The sequence below is a fragment of the Alosa pseudoharengus genome, unplaced genomic scaffold (genome assembly GCF_046254945.1).
Source record: "Alosa pseudoharengus isolate Yale_2024_CS ecotype anadromous, Long Island Sound unplaced genomic scaffold, YU_APseudo_1.1 YU_APseudo_1.1_scf_7, whole genome shotgun sequence".
NCBI classification, from domain to species: domain Eukaryota; kingdom Metazoa; phylum Chordata; class Actinopteri; order Clupeiformes; family Clupeidae; genus Alosa; species Alosa pseudoharengus.
This window is the reverse complement of record NW_027468859.1, coordinates 9,541,471-9,555,134: the sequence shown is the minus strand read 5'-3', so window position 1 is coordinate 9,555,134 and position 13,664 is coordinate 9,541,471. Positions and strand designations below refer to the sequence as shown.

General features: G+C 43.3%; 1 protein-coding gene across 1 annotated transcript in view; it reads left to right on the top strand.

Annotated features, from left to right (window-relative positions):
• Nucleotides 1-5,695: 5,695 nt before the first annotated feature.
• The window catches only part of pinx1 (PIN2 (TERF1) interacting telomerase inhibitor 1), a 29,729-nt gene continuing 21,760 nt past the window's right edge, over nt 5,696-13,664 (top strand). Inside the window, exons 1-6 of the mRNA XM_076272099.1 lie at nt 5,696-5,724; nt 6,096-6,205; nt 6,436-6,528; nt 7,201-7,282; nt 7,834-7,926; nt 12,717-12,799. Coding sequence (XP_076128214.1) covers nt 5,706-5,724; nt 6,096-6,205; nt 6,436-6,528; nt 7,201-7,282; nt 7,834-7,926; nt 12,717-12,799 — 480 coding nt within the window. The 5' untranslated portion in view covers nt 5,696-5,705. The remainder of the gene's footprint in view (nt 5,725-6,095; nt 6,206-6,435; nt 6,529-7,200; nt 7,283-7,833; nt 7,927-12,716; nt 12,800-13,664) is intronic.

Here is a 13,664-nt window from a genome sequence, read left to right as displayed (position 1 = left end):
CAGAAAGTGTTTTGCACTTATCTTTTTTCAATTACACTGTTAGTTTTCTCTGCTATCTCAATATGATGATGCTTTCAGGAAATGCTGAGAAAATGGTAAGACATTCATAAGAGAAACTTTATGAACTGCTTAGGATTCTGATGCTGTCGGCAAGCCCGGATCTGTATGGGATTCTTTGACACAGTTCCACGGAGCAAAACAGCATCACAGCATGACCATTGTATTGTAAGGCCAGAAACCTCCCCCTAAAGTGTAGGACCACTGGGATGCTCAGGCAGACAGAAGTAATGTAATTTGCTTTGCCCCATTTGTCAGACCACTCTGTGGATCCACCGGTAATTTCAATGATTATGTAATCTTTGTGTCATCACACTGAAACTTTAGCAGTTTGGTGACTGAGGTATTTATCTGCTACAATGACATTAGTGAGCTCCTTTGACTGAATATGACAAAGGAATGAAAAAAAGAGAAAAACCCAATGGGCCCTATTTTCGTGATGCAAAACTTAGCAGACTTGCGCTATGCGCATCTCTTTTATTGAACAATGCGCCAAGGTGTGTGGCAATTAACAACCTAAGGAGGGGTCTAGCGCATCATCTAAAAAATCGCTATCGTACACTACCTAAAACGCATTACTCCACTCAGTGGTGGTTTTAACATAGAGGCATAGGTAGGCGGCTGCTTGGGGCCCCGGCCCCTACCAGTGGTCATACTGTAGTAGGGGGCCCCCAAGCCAACTTCAAAAGAAAAAAAGAAAAAGCCCCTTATCATCATGAATGCTATGGCAGATTTTATTTATATGATCAAGAAATACGTTGAAATGTTGAAGTAGTGGTTAAAATGTCTAGTTCATTGTTATCTGTCCCTACACTTACACACCCTACTTTCACAATGAAATGGACTAGTCTGTAACAATGCGCGGCACAAAAGATAAACACAGTGACAGAAGGTGTTTGTCGCTAGATTTAGCAACTTTTGGCCATCACTAGCGACAGAAAATGCCATCATGAGACTATAGTAACAAATTTGGTGACTTCTCGCAATGATGGCAAACTCTGTTTCATTGTTGAAAGGGCAGAGCAGGCTGTACTTCCTGAGGAGGCTGCGGTCCTTCAATGTCTGCAGCAAGCTCCTCTGGATATTTTACCAGTCTGTTGTTGCCAGCATCCTCTGTGGTATGCTGGGGAGGAAGCACTAAGAAGAGGGATGCTGGGCGACTGGGCCGGCTGGTAAGGAAAGCTGGCTCTGTTGTGGGAGCTGAACTGGAGTGCATCACTTCAATATCAGACAAAAGGACCCTGAACAAACTGATCAACATTTTGGACAATGACTGTCATCCACTCCACAACACCATCATAAAGCAGAAGAGCTTGACCAGTTGGAGACGCTCACTGCCATGCACAACTGACAGACTGAGGAAGTCATTTGTCCCCAGGGCCATACAACTCATCCATTCTTCACTAAAGGGAAGAGGAGAGAAAGATTTCTCTGCATAGTCTATCTGCCTCTACACACTTCCAGGTCCTCTGACTGTACTGGCTGTCCACTGGCCCACTGTGTTACTGCTTACACTGTCTACACTGTTTCACTGGCTATATTTGCCTACTTGCACAGCACAACACTTCCCTCCATCCCCTAGTCCGGACTGTGGTCTAACTTCATACTTGACCAATGGCTGATACCCTATTACATTAAACCTTAATACGTCAACCTATCCTTGCACTGCTGCTATCGTTTTTTATATTACTATGTTTACATTTTTCGCATATAATTATACTATAACTGTTATATTACGATGCTTACATTTTTCTATGCTTAAATTACTATTCTTATACTAATATGCTTACTTTCTCTTACATTGTCCATATTTAATGCTGGTATCTTATATTGTCCATATTTAATGCTGGTCTCTAGACTTAATCCCTGAGCTGTTGGACTTATTTGCACTACCACCATGACACACACCTAATAAAGCACCACCACTGCATACATACAGGATCAGTCCCTGCCCTGTTACTGCAAGTGCCTCATGATTATACCTCTATTGACGTGGATCCTTGATTTAGTATCTTTTACTGTCCTTATTAGTAATGTGATTTTCTTTTATCATCCTGTTGTTGTAGTGTACTGTATATTGTGTGTGATGTCTTGAGCTACTGGGACCTTGAATTTCCCTATGGGATCAATAAAGTATATATCTACTATCTATCTCTATCTCTCTATATAGTTATTCACCATCATTTGCAAATTGGTAATGACAGTTAAAAGTGATTAGGCGAGAGGCACATATGGAGCACAGCTGAAGACACGTAACACATAACATAATACACATAATAGACGAATGCAGATGCGTGTAGGCTATATACTCTGCTAGGTTTTAGTAAAGCATGCATGGAATACCTGTTCCATACATTGTCACATGCATGCAGATTCCTTTAAATGCGCCAGTGACCATCAAAATACCGATGTGCTGTTTGAAATAGCGCTGCTTTCTGTTAAAGGGAATGACAGATGCCACTCTCATTGGTTTAAAGGACGTTATGCCCAAAACACACCCATGACTGTTTAAAAAACATATAGGAACACCTTGTTGCACCATCCGCCTGACGTTTGATAACGAAAACACTCCTAATGTGGACTGGACATCCCACTAAATTTAAATAAGCTTTTCGCCAGTGACCATGCGTTTTAGACCATGAAAATGAATGAGGGCCCAATGACAGAAAGAAAGGAAGGAAGAAAGAAAGAAAGAAAAACAAAATGAAAGAACATCTGATCTGAGGGCTTGTGTGGTATGATGAACTTGATTAGATGCATTTACATGTAACCTACAATCATAGATGATTGCATTCAAACCGTAGTGGCCCAGTGTTCTTATACTCAAATAGTGTTCTTATGCTTCTATCTGACCTCTCAAGCTAATGGTCTACCACACATTTAACTGCTAATGGTCATTTAACTGAAAAGATGCTGCTTCAGCAGAACTGCTGCAGATTTCCATTGAAAACACTTTATCATCAGATGTATAAGGACAAATGATAAGCACAGCAGTGTTACTCTGACAGTGGCAGCTCTGGTGACAACTTCAACACACTATCTGGATGCAAGACAAATATTTTGCACTGACCGCCAACACCACCCGTTCCCTAGATAGCTGCTTGTGCAATAGGCCTACCGTTCTCAAGGTTAAAGTCGGTCACACTATTGTGGGACCATATTTCAGAACAAGGACAAAGAGCGCTGTTCCTGTACTCAGCAATCACCTGGTACATGGCGATATTAGATATCCCCTATTGTCATATTGTCTGATGCTGGTTGCTGAATGGTTTGTATGGCAACACCCATTATTATGCGCTATTCATAAAAGTAATAGGAGGTGCACATTTGTGAGAAGTAGCTTGATCTATTTGAACAAGGAGTATTTCAATGCTGAACTTTCTGAAACAGCCGGAGTGTTTGGTCTATGTTCAAGCAAAATGGCATGAATGAGAGTAGGGTTGGTAAAGAAAGAGTATCCCCACGGCTGTGATTCAGCCACAGACACAAGGCTGAAAGCAGAGTATCGTTCAGCGTGTTTTTAATTGCCTCATATCTTCCATCTATCCAGTGGGAAAGTGATACATTGTTTAACCGAATAACTGTTGTATAATGCTTATAATGATAATGTAATATGCTTATTATAATAATGCTTATACATACATTTCCAAGAACTACAAAGTGAACCTCTATAGGCTTTCAGGCCTTTCAAATACTTACATTAACTGTAGGGCGTGGCATTGAATGGAAATTAGAAATTGTTCAAAGAAAGGCAGTCCAAAAATAAATTCATGACTGAATTAATTATGCAACACAGGATTACAGATACATTTAGGGGTATGCTGGTTTATTGTTTTGTCTGCTTCAGAGAATAATTCAAGAATAAATGATAACAAATTTGTGCTTCAGGAAATAACACCTAATGGCCATATAATATACTTTGACGGGGACATGTCCCCTCCAATATTCAAAAATGCTCAAAATACGAATTAAAATAAGCAGATGTACAGATTGGTCGTTACAGTGCATACGGAAAGTATTCACAGTGCTTCACTTTTTCCATATTTTGTTATGTTTCACTCATCTTAAAATGGATTCAATTATTTTTTTTCTCATCAATCTACACACAATACTCCAACACTCCACAAAAAACAGGTGTGAGTGTTTTGTAAATTTATAAAAAATAAAAGACTGAAAAAGTATTCAGACCCTTTGTTATGACGCTTGTAATTGAGCTCTATCAATGGTCCTTGAGATGCTTCTTCTTGATTGGAGTCCACTTGAGCCTAAATTAATTCACTGGACATTATTTGGAAAGGCACACATCACTTTATATAAGGTAGATGGTGTAGCCTGGAAAATGGCCCAACTCGAGGGGCGGCAACAAGCATGCATTTAAAAATCTCACTGCACGCAATCGGATAACACTATGACCAATATTTACTGTCCTCCAACGTTGCAGCGCTGTCTTCATCAGTTTAGCTGGTTCCCCGAGATGCAAGGGGTAAAAGTAACGTGCATCATTGCTTATTGCCAGAGTGTCTCGCAGAGACAATTCCATTGAGAGAACTCGGTAGACCTGCAAGACAGGGTTGTGTGAAGACACAGATCTGGGAAAGGATACAAGAAAATTTCTGCAGCACTGAAAGTGCCCAAAAGCACAGTAGCCTTTATCATTCTCAAATGGAATGGAAGTTTGGAACAACCAACAGTCCTCCTAGATCTGGCTGCTCAGCCAAACTGAGTAATCCAGGGTGAAGGGCCTTGGTCAGACAGGTAACCAAAGACCCAATGGTCACTATGAATGAGATCCAGAGTTCCTTTGAGAGGATAAAAATGTTGTAGGACAAACATTGGTGCATCATTCCACCAATCAGGCCTTGGTAGAGTGGACAGATGGAAGCCTTCTCAGACCATGAGAAGTAAAATCATCTGGTCTGATGAAACGAATGAATTATTTGGCCACAATTCCCAACGGTGTGTGTGGAAGAAACCAGGCACTGAGCTGCGCTGATGTTTGTCCTTCTTTACGCTTCTCTCATCCTCTCAAAGGAACTGCACACCTGTACATGGCTCTAACACCATTGTCAAGTTTGCAGGTGACACTACGGTCATTGGTCTCATCAGCAACAACGATGAGACTGCCTACAGGGAGGAGGTCCTGGACCTAACATCGTGGTGCACTGACAACAACCTGGCTCTCAAAACCAAGAAGACCAAGCTCATTGTGGACATGTTGGCTCCTTGTCTCGAAGTCTCAATTCATTTGATCAACTTGACCAATTTAGTCTAACAGGTATTCTTTAAGATTAAATGTAAGATACTACACCTGTCCACGCATCAGTATCATTTTTATTTTGCAGCGCAGCCTAGCCACTTTAATTGAACCAGAACCTCAAGAGCCTCTCCTTCCATCTACATTAATTGATACTACACCGCCCCCTTGTGTTTTTACAATGACTTCGGATCAACAAAAAGTTCCGAATGTGTATTTCAATGTCACACACAATATTTCAAGATACATTTCTCATTTGTAGAAATCTAAAATATAAATATCTAAAATGTGAAATTACCACCCGTCTCCTCTCTGATACATGTTCATATTTATTTCTATACAGGCAAAGCCAAGGCACCGTCGTGAATCGCCTCATGTGTTCAAGGACCTCAAGATGGCCATGCTGGCAGAACGTGAGTTTTATTTCTGTATTACAGATAGATAGATTAGACATATTGTGCAACGTAATGTCACATTAGTGTCTCATATAGAAATAGTATGTGGGTGTAATTTTGAGATATGTACTTTTTAAATTAATTGACATATCCAGACCACGACTGAAACACGTTTTTGGGTCGGCTAGTCAGCTAGCAAAATAGCTAGCTAGTTCTGCCTATAGCAGAACTTTGTACAGTAACTTGATGGTTTTAAATGTTGGTAAATTGTCTGACCGACGTAAAAACGTTTTTGCATGGATAATTTGATTAAAATATTCTTTTCCCTGTTGTTCAGTTCTTTTTTTTAAATCGTAAACAGATATAATCTAACCTCAATGTGTCAACAGCCCGCAGAAAGCAGAAATGGTCTGTGGATCCCAGGAACAGCGCCTGGAGTAAGGATGACTCCAAATTCGGCCAGAAGATGCTGGAGCGAATGGGCTGGTCCAAGGGCAAGGTAGGTACCAAACTCGCATTATGATGAAGAACAACGTCTCGATGCATGGTCACCAGTTGCATATGTTTTGACAACCCACGTGTTATTGCGTGACTGTCAGTATGATGGCAACATACGCGTGGAGTGCAAATGTTTCTTTACATTTATTAATTTTCCTCAAATTAACATCTGTTTTACTCTAACCCTACTCCAGTGTTTGTTTACAGTTACGTTTCTCGTGTGTATTTTAGGGATTGGGGAAAACCGAGCAGGGAGCTACAGAGCACATCAAGGTGAAAGTAAAAAACAACAGCCTTGGCCTGGGCACTAGTACCAGTAATGAGGTAAGATCTCTGCTCATAAACGAACCATTCAGGTGCAGTCAGCGATTGTACGCGATTTCAAGCCCATGATATTTTTTTTGTCAGACTCAGTAAGAATGTCCCCATGACTGCTAGTTGCCCATTCCGTGATTAGGCTACACTGCAGCAAAACCCCAGTCTCTGTAGGCAGCCCGGGGGGGTATTCCAAGTACGTAGTTTAGTGACAAACCTGGGTAAGTTAACTCAGACTAAGTGGTAAACCTCCTACAACAAGAGCCCTGTGGCATTGTTTTGTTAGGAGAATGAAGGCATACAGCTCTTCTATTAGGAGGTTTACCACTTACTCTGAGTTAACTTACCCAGGTTTGTCACTAAACCATGTACTTGGAACACCCTCCAGGCCCCACAACTGGAAACATGGGGGCAGCCTGTCCCACAAACAAAAATGAAACCATGCATGAAGGTTCTCTGGCAATACTGAAGGGAGGGGTGAGCTACCTCTCTGGTGTGTTTTGTTTGGTTATTGGTTAAAATATAATGCATGTTGTTTTGGACAAAAGCGTCTGCTAATAAATTGAAATATAAACATAAACAAAACGACTTCCTACGCAATCGCTGACTGCAACTTCAATAGTGTTAAGTAATTGGATGAAGCTGACAATCCTTGTGGGTTATTTATGTTACACATTGTAGGATAATTGGATTGCACATCAGGACGATTTCAATCAGCTTCTGGCAGATCTCAACAACTGCCATGGCCAGGACACCACCAACGGTACTTAATGTGACACATGCTGTCTGTTGCACATGTCTCAGCCAGATAAAGATAATGAATTGTTGAGTTCTATATCCATGTAGTAGTTTCACACACTAGGTGGTGCTGTTGCACCTTTTAACATTCATTGAGATCCCCTGAACATTTGTGTGTTTCTGCAAAGCTCGAGAATCAGTGTTTCTCAAACTTTTTCAGACCAAGGACCACTTGATCAATAAAAACAGCCTCACGGACCACCTAGCTAAAAAAAAAAAAGTAGACCTACTTCAACAGTAAATTACACAATAGGCCTACTCACTGAACCACCTTGATTGTCTTTGCACCTTGCTTATTGTGTCAGAATTCATATGATTTAAACTGGCGTGCCTTACATAATTCAACTATTCAACCCAATACCCCTTTAATTTATCCATTAAGACTTTGAGGACAACTCCTTAGGGGATAGGGGGATGATGTAGTGCTTGTTATGATGATTCAGTGTGTGTTTTTATTTGAAATCTCTAATTGAATAGGTGTTAAACAATGTAATCACTCCATTGTGTGAATACCAGAACCTGCACAGGAGGACAAACAGGAGAACTTCAGCCTGGAGCAGAAGTCCAAGTCTTCCAGGAAGAGGGTACACTACATGAAGTTCACTAAAGGTGAGTGTGACATTGGACTTCCCCAAAAGGTGTGTGTGTGTGTGTGTGTGTGTGTCAGGGTTTTCGTTGTCCGGTACCGGACATTGGCCGGAAAAAAAATGAAATGTCCGACAAAATTAAATCTCTCCTGTCAAATTGTCCGATTGAAATTGGCTAATAATCCCGTCCCCTAAGGCAATCTGAATTTGAGAATAAGCCTTAATATGTAAGCCTATATTATACATCCTCTGGCTATGTTTTAAAATGAACAGGCTCTACCGTTTGAAAAGTAAGTTATTAAACAACACGCATAGCCTATGCTGTATTTCAAATAGGAAGCGCACGCTTAAAACGTCCATGTTAAACAACGAACAAATGAGTGAGGCGGTTCAAACATGGCCAGGCCCAGGCAGACTAGCCTTAAAAGTTTTTTCAGAGGCCAGGCACGATGGATGATGATAAATTAGTAACGTAAGTAAGTAACAGAAGTGTCGGGCGTATCTGTCGGAATCAGTGACATTGGAAGTGGAGTTGCGGGGGGTGCGGCTGCTCCAAGACACGGCCATTCTCCGTGTACACTGGACATGCAAAGCAAACTTTACCCAAAGCATACAGTAGGCCTATGCGTTCTCTGTCTATGATCTGCAGGGTTAGGGCCTCCTCGATGAGGCGATTACTGGTCCACGGATAATTTCTGGCACAATTAAACGGTATCATTGAACCGCGGCCGAAAGAAAAAGAAACTAAACATTTCCCATAAAAGGAAACATTTCTTAATTTATTGTTATCAAATAAAGAGGCACAGCATTAGGGGGTATTGGTGTGAGTGCTCATTCTTGTGTGTGTGCATCTGTGTAAGCTAAACAGTCACCACTGGAGATAACGTGGGTAGCAGCAACAAACAACGTAGCCTTTTTAAAATAACGAACAATGCGGACTCTTGCTGTCCATGTAAAGATACTGGCTAGATCTTGTTAGGCCTGTTTAAGTTAGGCTAATGAACATGTTGCATTCTATACAGCCTGATTATGTCATTCTTTAAGCTACATAGCCTGTCTCCAGTTTTCCTCAATTTGACTAATTAAGAAGGGATAATAGGATATTTGACCGGCATATCATCAAAATGTCCGGAAAACGAAACCTCTGCCGGTCACTTTGACCGGCACCCTTTTCACTTTCACTGGCACCTGCTCCACTTAACCATGTCGTTCTTCGGTCATGGGTCAGAGCTCTCCGGTCAGCTTAAGCACTGACCCGAGACAGAGCTGGGGAGTCGAGTGGGCTTTCACCAGGTCATTTACTTTAGTGCTCTTGAATAAGGTAGTACTAGGCACGTCATATGCTCTTGACCAGGTGGATTAGGTCACTTACTGCAGAAGGGGTTGACTAATTTATGGGAATACCGCCACGTTTTAATTACCTGAGTCATGTAGATCAGAGACTTTCAGTTATGTCTACAGAAGTTCCAGACTTCCAGACAGCTCCTCGCTGTGGTCACTGATACCATCTCTGCCTGTGGTTATCATGAACAAAAACACTTGATTTTTCTTCACATTGCTGCGCTGTTTTTCCACAGCAGTGTGGAATGTGGGGGAAAGTGTGCTTGTCCCTTATCACACCCAGTAAGGACACAACCACACACACAAAAAAAAAGAAATAGAAAGCGTTTAAAAGCACCACTTCCTGTTTCCTGCGTGGGGCCGAGGACGGTCGCTTTTGGGTGCACGAAATGGCCTCAATCACCGCCTGATGGGCCTCGGAGATAGGGACCAGACGCTCCCTGTCAACGACATCTCCCCCTTTCGCCTTGATTTTTTGTGATCTTAATTTAGCAGGCCAGAGGAAAAGCTCCGTGTGTGTGTGTGTGTGTCTGTGTGTGTGTGTGTGTGAGAGAGAGGAGAGGGGCCTGAGAGAGGATGGGGATAGTGTGTGGAGTGGATAGGGTGGATGCTCCCTGACCCAAACTTCACGCTGTGAAGAGGAGAGATGGCTTTGTCCCCAGACAACCCCTCTGAACCTGGCTCTGTGACCTTAGCTCAACTCATCGGACACCTCCGCCTCACTTGCAGAATGTCAACTCCTTTTTCCCCATGTAGTAATAACATATAACAGTTGTGAAGAAGATATCTCCTACAATCCACATGCCTTATTCATGTTAAAAAGGCTTTTTATTTAACTTGACTGACATCTGGGCAGCTACATAACCGTAGAGCATGCAGGCCCCCAGGGAGTCAATCCCAGGGTTTTTATGTCAGTATTTTACTCCACCAGTTGAGCATCACTTTTCCAGTGTGTTTTCATCCCCATTGGATATGTTGGGCCCAACAGAGTTATTTTAGAGTCTTTCTTTGTCTAACTGTGTGTCTGGGGGTCTTGAAGATAGAACATTGCTCTACTTGTGGATTGCACAGTTGCAATGACGTGTGATCCCATCGGGATAAGTTTCACCTGGCAGAGTTACCTTGTCTTGTCTTGCTGTGTGGGTATACTTTGCAGTCACCTCACTACCACCACCACCGCCCCCCCGAGTGACCGAGTCCGTGAGGGCGTATCCGTGGTATTGGATTTCTCCTGGTTACCAGCTAGCGCTATGCGATGCCGCAAATTGTCTTTCCGTTGGCCTGTGCCTGCAATATCCGTCCCTAGGCGACGGTTGCCAGGTTAATGCGAGTAATGGATTTATCCAGGCTAAACCGGTTACATGTGAAGATGAAGAGGTTGCCAGTAGGCAAATGCTACTTATGCCTTGCTGTCTGCCACTGCCAAGGGTAGGTGATGGCATTGCTAGCTCTGTGCATTCTGGTTTTTCCGAAGCAGACAGTAATCCTTCTCCAGTAAGCGGACTATCAGGGCTTGAGTTTGAGATGGCATTTCCATGCCCATCAAATACCAGCTTTTGGGTCACAAGGTTAACATGTGCATGGTGCATATTAGGACATGTATCAGAAATATATCCTTTACCCTCAAAGGCAGAGAGTTTGTAATGTCTGAGTAAGGGCATCTGTTCTCAACGCTAACATTTCTAAAACTCTGCTTCTGATGACCGGCCCTGGCTGACTCTAGGCATGATTGATGGCCTCCCTGTCTCTGTAGAAAGGCACGAGTCTCTCCAGAACTAGCCCTTTGCTCGCTCACTTGCTCTTTCGTGTGTAAACCAGTAACCCATTTTTAATTGGCTGCCTATTCATCAACTGATAAGCTGCTGAGTTGAAGCAGAATATCGAGCACTCCCCTGCATCACATGGCCTGTTTCGCTCCCATTTCCAGGTGGTTCATCCACCCTTAGGAGTGTTGATTCCTCATCGTAATGGATGCAGACTAACTGTTACAGGATGTCCTGAAGTTTGACTCCATCAGTTAGCGCTATTAACACTCTACTTGTGTTTTTCCGTTGAACAAGATGGGACGATTGCTGAAATCTTTTAACAGACACGGCTTTATTTGTCAACAATTTCCATGTCATTTTGGGAGCACGTTTGATCTTGGCCCTATTTTCTTGTATGGGAGCCAATTAGTTTGTTGGTTGTCAGATTAGCTTGTCGATCTCCTGAAAGTCTCTGTGATTTTGCTAAGCTGGTTTGGCCCGTGTTCAGTTGCGCCTGTTGCCATATCACCTGTCAACCTAACAACCCTCACCCTTACCCCCACCCCCACACCCTTAATACCTGCACTCTCTTGGCTCAGCAGTGCAGGCCAGGTAGGGGCCTTCCACTGGCTGCCAGCCATTTATGTTAGCATATTATGAAGTAGCGAAAGAGAGTAAGGGGTTGGTGTTACTAGAATCTACATTTCACTCACTCTTTAGTTCATCTGTTTATGTGGAGTGTGAGAAGGTCAAGTTTTCTTTTCTTTTTTAAATTTTACACCCCCACCCCCGATACAAACACACACACCAATTTCTGGCTTGAAGAGGTATGTGTGTGTATGTGTGTTTATGGGGGGTGGGGGTGTGATGGTGGAACTCCTTTGAGATCAATAGATAGTTTGCATGACCCGGTCTTTTTGTTTAGGCCACTTTGACCCTCCCTGGATAGCTTGGCTCTTTTTTCACCTCCGTCTCCCACCTTCTTCTGGTGAGCTTGTAAGGCAGAGGCAAAGGCGCCCTTTGAAAAAAACAGGCAGAAAAAAAAATGTGTGTGTGTGTATGTGGGGGAGAAGGGGGCTAGAAGCAATAAATAACCAAATGTTATCAGGAGCCGGGCTGAAGGAAGAGGATGCAGCTGGACGAGTGTGACTGGAGGTAGGGAGGCCGAGATGGACAGCCAGCCGATCCTGGAGCCTTTGAGGGTCTGGAAAAAAAAGAAAAGAAAGAAAGAAAGAAAAATAAATAAATTGCGAGGCGAGGTGGAGCCCTCTCTTGCTTCGTTTGTTTTTCTTTTATTGGCTGTTTTACTCCCCCCCCCCCCCCCCCATAAGCTACCTCAGTGGCGGTGGCAGCACAGAACGCTGACCCCATCCCCCCAACCCCTCACCTCCACCCACAGTCTTTCTGCTGCTTCTCCAACACCTTTCCTCTCGGCCCAAGTTCAAAACAGCTGCCTGCTTCAGTTATGTCTCATTTGTTTAGATTGTGTCCTTTACTCCATCAATCAGCAGCTGGCATGTACGCATTGAAGCAATCAACAACTGACAACACTGGCATTGACGTGTTTCTTCAACATGTTTCTGCCAGATTTTATTATAGAAGGATCTAGAAATGCGTGGGAGATTTATTTGATCAAGGCCAGAAGAGTTTTTTTTCTTTCCCTTTGGGAAGAGTGTCGTCAGTTTTTTTCTGTTGTTGTCCATAAAGTCTTTTGTTTGCCTTTCAGGAAAAGACCTATCCAGTCGCAGTGAAACTGACCTGGCATGCATCTTTGGGAAGAGGTCAAAGCCATCAAGAGACCAAGATGAGGTACGTGACATTGGCACCGCGTACAAAAAAAAAAAAAAAGAACGGAAACATTTCCAAACACTCAAAAGCCTTCCCTGAAACACACACACACACACACACACACTCTATCATACCCTCACAAACAGAGACATACACTCTTAACATACCATCACAAACATACGGACACCCATACACTCTTAACACACCTTCACAAACACTCACTCAACACACTCACTCACATACACACGCACACACACACCCCTTTCCTCCCCTCTCCTCATCCGCCTCGGCTCCTCTGCGGTAAGTAAGCAAGGCTGGTTGATTCTCGTGAGGTCATGTGACGACGCCCTGCAGTCACCCGATTAGCCGTGTCATAGCGTGCAGTGCCTCACCCCAACACAGGCCAAAGCGGGACAGAGAGAGGGAGAGAGAGAGCACTCAAAATCCTGTTAAAGGATTAGTCCCCCTCTCCCTCCCTCCGCCTTTCTCTCCTTTCCTCCCTCTCTCCATCTTGAACCTCCTCCCCCTCTTTCCGTCTCTGCCTCCTGAGCTGTTTCTTAGAGCAACAGTCATATCGGGTAATGTTCCATCGAGACCCAATCTCGACGAAGATATAACGCCTCAGGGTGTAATAAGCGCTTAAGTCTGCCCCCTGTGCGTTCATGATGACTCGAGCAAAAAATCCTGGAAAATTCGCTTTGAAACTTTTTCGAAAGATTGCCACAGTAAAATCATTTAGTCCTGAAGGGAACAGGTTGACATCGTCGGATTTGGTCATGACCGTTTCGCCCCGATGCCAATAGAGGGCCTAGCAGATGACAGCACTTCACTGCTCAGACGGCCAAACGCTGGTTTGGCCCTTAGGTGGTAAACGAGGCCTCACTCG